Source organism: Pinus tabuliformis, chromosome 4_1 (genome assembly GCF_031772625.1).
Source record: "Pinus tabuliformis cultivar Carrire ecotype Pingquan chromosome 4_1, CPIR1, whole genome shotgun sequence".
NCBI lineage: Eukaryota > Viridiplantae > Streptophyta > Pinopsida > Pinales > Pinaceae > Pinus > Pinus tabuliformis.
Genome location: NC_142303.1, coordinates 250,096,073 through 250,101,738, shown reverse-complemented (window position 1 = coordinate 250,101,738; position 5,666 = coordinate 250,096,073). Strand labels below are relative to the sequence as shown.

The 5,666-nt window shown below is 32.4% G+C and overlaps 1 protein-coding gene across 1 annotated transcript; it reads right to left on the bottom strand.

The window, feature by feature from the left end:
- Positions 1–694: 694 nt before the first annotated feature.
- LOC149175208 (fatty acyl-CoA reductase 2, chloroplastic-like) lies at positions 695–5,239 on the bottom strand. The gene is made up of 10 exons (XM_089419545.1): positions 4,702–5,239; positions 4,199–4,302; positions 3,838–4,037; positions 2,872–2,972; positions 2,547–2,775; positions 2,146–2,307; positions 1,982–2,063; positions 1,612–1,881; positions 1,303–1,388; positions 695–1,194 (listed from the first exon to the last, which is right to left on the bottom strand). Exons 1-10 carry the CDS (start codon positions 5,123–5,125, stop codon positions 1,014–1,016), a joined length of 1,839 nt encoding a protein of 612 aa, XP_089275671.1. The 5' UTR covers positions 5,126–5,239; the 3' UTR covers positions 695–1,013.
- Between the last annotated feature and the right edge of the window lie 427 nt (positions 5,240–5,666).

Here is a 5,666-nt window from a genome sequence, read left to right as displayed (position 1 = left end):
AAAAAATTGTGAGATGAATAATTATATCTTCCCTTAAAAACATAAAAAAAAAAAGTACATGACTATGGAGGTTTCATCGTAATAGAAAACATTATCTATTAAAAATATTAAAAAAACAAATTGTGAGATGAATAATTATATCTTCCCTTAAAAACATAAAAAAAAAAAAGTACATGACTATCGAGGTTTCATCGTTAATGATGGGAGACCTACATGTAACTCCCTTAGAAGGAATGAAGAAACTTTATGCCTGGGACAGTTTTAATTTTTAGGAAAATAATTATTTTTATGAATTTTAATATTTTTTTTTAATGAATCTTAATCTTTAAATTTAATGAACTCCAATTAAAATCCAAAAAAACAAATATTTATTCTTATTTTATTATTATTTTCCTTTAATGTACTGAACGATGTGGGGTAAGTGTAAGTTTTGACATTTTCCGTGGTGTTCTGCTCGCCAACAAATTCGGTAGAAATGACTATATTATCTTTTAACAGGTTAATAAAAGACTTTTGTTTGGGAAAAAAAAATTTACTGCTCGCCAACAAATTCGGTAGAAATGAGTATATAATCTTTTAACAGGTTAATAAAAGACTTTTGATGCGAAAAATAAATTTAACACCAATATATACTATTGGTGCATCTATGAACATTATTTCTACTTCAACGCTCAACCATTATTTAACACCCAGGAAAAAAACTTGCCCATGTTATGTTCCATAGAATTCTCTCAAGAAATTTTATTTTGATACGACGTTGCGTCGGAATTCTGAAACAAATTTTATTTTAACACAACGTTGCCTCAGATTCTGAACAACACAAATTTCCTGTTACATCACTGAACCGTCGCACTTCACACCTTAATCATACCCTGTAACTGCACCTTATATTCAACAAATTACTTCACGATTACGGCCAAAAACGAATGTATTCTCCAGAGTTTGCTCCACTTTCTATTATCACTGAAGAGAATGAACCTCGAACACTGGAAACTAATTAGTTAATGCCGGCACTAGATATTTGTAATTTGTTTTCCCGTACCACGTCCTTTCCAGACATGTTTCCTAAGTCCAGGAATATGAATATTTCCAATGTAATTTTTCCACTCGATATTCTTAACATCAAATCCGAAACTCTCTCGTTCCTCTGGAGACAGCTCCTCAGACAATTTTTCAGAATTTGAGATATCGAATCTGCACAGATATATAAAAGGAATTGTTTATCTATGTATCCGCGGAAATTACCGGTTAATTATTATAATTTTTTGCATGAAATCTTTGCTCTTCTTGCAAACAACTCACCTTGCTTTACAGAAGGAGTATGGCTCGTGAATTTTGGCCATGTGTTTCAGTTGCTGCAGGATATGTACGGTTGATAACCCATTTATCTGCAAGAACATCTTGAGTTTATAGTGAGTAAGCCTTGACTTTTTAACATAGATATTTAAAAAAAAAATTGAAGTATATAAAATATTTGGAAATATTTTAAAAATTTATACTCTAATAAAATTTTATCATAATTAACTAAACACATATTGCACATATTGACAAGCCCTTATCCAATTAATCCGAAAAGAAAAATCGGTACAAAATTATAATGTTACAACTTACACGGCCGGGAGAATCAAATGCTGTGTCCAAAGCCTGCCCGTAGTTCTCCATAGTATTAATCCACGTCATTTCCTTCAGCAATCTGACTGGCTTTCCATTGTGATCAATGTATGGATTGCATTTAAAATGATCAAATATTATTTTAAAAGTTTCTCTTAATGTCAATGGATTTGCCACCGAAGAAGCAACTTGATAAACCTTTATTCCTCTCTTTCCTGCGTGTTTTGCCATGGCTGCTAAAGTTGCATTTACAACCATGTCCGCGGGTATCTGTAATTTGAATCCAAAAAACAATAACACATTAATGAAAAAGGCAATTTCTAAGGATTAGGAAACGGTTCTACACATTGTGTTATGGATACATACTGACCAGATCTATCACAGTGTCTGGATCGCCCAACAAGCAAGATAGCTGACCTTTGCCATGGTGCGTAATGACTGGATCCATCATTCTACAATTTGAACAGTCGAGTTAGCTGGTGTTATATAACAAAAATATTCGATTAGATTCAATCCACAAATGATTATACTTACCGATGGCCTTCAATCCATCCAGAAAAGGGTTGACTGCAAGTGCTTTCAATAATAGTGGGACGAAGAATAACTACTGGTAAATCTTCGCTCCCATTAACTATCATCATCTCGCCCATTGCCTTGCTGAACGCGTATGTATCCTGCCATCCGTATGATCTTGCCCTGTAAAACAGCGTTTTCATCACTCTAGAGATAGTAAATTTGAACATTTAAATTGAACCATTTAATTAAATTCCAATAATTTTATCTCCATAGACTACTGATTATATATATATAATCATTCAAATTCCAAAATAATTCAAAAATTTAAAATGGGCAATCCCAAAAAAACAAATAACTATTGCAAAGCCATATTCACATTATGAGCCAAAAAGGGATGGAAACAATCTTTATAATGTTACCTTTCCATTCCCAAATCTTTCATGCTTTGAGAGATTTTCGCTTTCTTCAACTTGCAGTTTTCTACATTTGAAAATTCATTCTCAAAGCCTGCCAGTGCTTTCTTTGCTAAATGAAATTCAGCTTGGATGTCCAGAGGTGGAACAGAGGCTGATTTCTCCCTGGCTATACTGTACCCCATCTGAAAAGGCTCCTCCACTGATGGACCTTCTCTCTGCCCATTCACATATGCTGTAATGAAATGAACCATTAGAAGTATAAGCACAACTGATGTTGAGATCGATGGGTTACTAAAATTGGAAAACGAGCCTGAGATCGATGGGTTACCGGTAGAGAAATGCAAGAAAAGTTGGGATTTCTCACAGCATTTGCCAAATTCCAGAAGGCTAATAATTGCTTTTGTATTGGTTTCCAAGGCGACATCATATCTGTAACCAGAGTAGGAAGTTAATTGTATGTATGGTTGTAACAGAGTAGGAAGTTAATTGTATGCATGGTTGGTTGACGATACATAATACCAGCCTAGATATTATATTAAGTTAATTGTATTTATGGTTGATTGACTAGACATAATACCAACCTAGGGCAATCATAAGTCATGAGCAATCTATTTCACATTAAATTTATATTTTTAAAATTTACAATTTTTTTTTTATAAAAATATAATATTTTCTATCAATTGAAAAAGCACGAGTATATATATAGTTTGGTTTGATAGGTATATTAATATAATATGACATGTCCATATAATACTATTTACCTAAGTAATATACTATACTTAAAAAAAAAATCACCAATTCCAAGTTAAGGATAGAGAAGTGACAATATACAATATATTAAAAAAACAGGTACTAATTCCAAATTGAGCATAGAGAGGTGACAATATACTATATATTAAAAAAATAGGTAGCGATTCCAAATTGAGCAGGGAGGAATCACCCCTCTGAACCCAATAAAAATGTATAAGCAAAAAATGATATGTTTTCGAAAAATTCTTTATACATAAAAATATTTTGTTTTGGGAAACTTATTTTAACTAAAATTAAATGAAAATCTAATACATAATTTTATTGGAAAAAAATGATTAAAAATAATTAATATAATTCAAATTAATATTTTTTTTTAATTACATAAATTTAAAATAGAAAAAAATCAAAGATTTCAATCTATATATATAAACACGACTCAAATCCATCGTTAACAAGAAAATTCTATCAAAAATATGTTAAAAAAACCTATACAAATTAACCATACTAATGGATGTGGTTAAAGCTTAGTTAAGAAATACAAAACCTTTCATCAAAAGTTGTAGTTGCTGCAGAGCTAACAATAATGTCCACTTCCTTTGTGAGCACATCGATCACATCTTTTTCAATTCCCAGATTTTGTTTCGTCGTGTCTCCGGCCACAGGAACCAGTCTTTTTAGCATGAATTCCTGGAATTCGTTGCCATGAATTTCACGCAACCCGTTGAATAACTCGGTGTTCAGAACCTAATTTTCACAAATCATTAGAAGTGAACTCAGCATGACATAAGTTTGCATTATCATGAGAGATGAACTCAGCATTGTATAAGTCTGCTTTACCAACATGTCAAAATAGATTGCTCTAAAACCAGTAATCACAAAAACACTGAAGATAATACTTTTCTTACTTCATTATTCAATCTCTTTAACGCAGTCGTGGACTCGTTAGCTCTCATTATCAAAAACAGCTTTCCCACGTCTGGTTGCATCCGGAGTATTTTTTCTATCAACACTGCACATATAAATGTAGTAGTGAGCTACTTCAAAGTTTATAATTTTGGGATATAGTTCAATGGTTAGGTGGAGAGGTTTTGTCCCATAGATTTTGTGATCTAAGTCTAATTCGGAACAAAACTATGAATAACTAAAAGTACAAAACTATGAATAACTAAAAGTACAAAATTATAAATAACTGAAAATAAATCTATAAAAGTACAAAATTATAAATAACTGAAAGTAAATCTACAATATATAACTTTGTAGATGTGATTAATAATTAGGTGAGGAAATTTAGTCGCCACATATCATAGGTTCCCATCCCCAACCAAACAAGATTATGACATGATTTCTTCATTCGAAAATATAAAAAATCTAAGAAAATAATTAATAACTTGAGGAACGTGTGGCATACCTTTTGCCAGAAAACCCGTGGCACCTGTGATGAGCAAGTTCTTGTCCTTCAGAAAATCTACAATTCCCAGACCCGTGCATGCAGCTATATCAGACTTGCTCTCCATAGTTTTGCCAGCAACTGCGGCCTCCCGTAATACACTTCTTTTGTTCAATGAGAACAAAGTGCCCTTTGACATACATGCTTCAGGTATTCCCCTCATCAATGCCAACCCATCTGACTGTGTCTCTGGGCAGCAAAATCGATTAAGTGTTCTCGATTTATTGCCTCCGCGGTGATTTACTAGTGCGGAGCTGGGCCACAAACAACACAACGGGACATTCTTCTTGATTGGGAGGAGCAGTTCTGATTTCTTATCCAAATAAGAAGCAGACAAAAAGCCTGAAGTGAGCTTGGGATGCAGCAATATTTGTGATAGAGCCATTGTACAGCGAAAAAAATTTACAGACAAATTAACAGAACCTTAAAAGGAGACTGAACCTATGTTGTTTTCCAGACATCCTCGGATCTATCTATAATTTATAGACTTTGTCCGCAGTAAATGACGGAGTGACCACCTAATCAACTCACAGTAAGCGGGTGAATATATCGATCACATCGGACTAAACGAGTACGACGAATAGATGGAATATATTTCAAACAAAACTTATTAAAACTGCAACCACTACCAACTAACTGCACTACATATTGATAGTAACCAGTACAATGACATAACTAAAGAATAACATAATTAAAGAGGCGGATAGACATTCCATCAATCCTTTTTTATATTTCAATGATCAATTATCATTTTCTATTTTAATATAAATAAATAAATTATATAATTAAAAGTTATGGTTGGTGTATATTGATCCATCATTTTTCATCATTCAATGATTTCTATGTACTATATCAATCAATTATTTTAATATAAATAAATAAATTATATAATTAAAAGTTATGGTTGGTGTATATTGATCAATCAT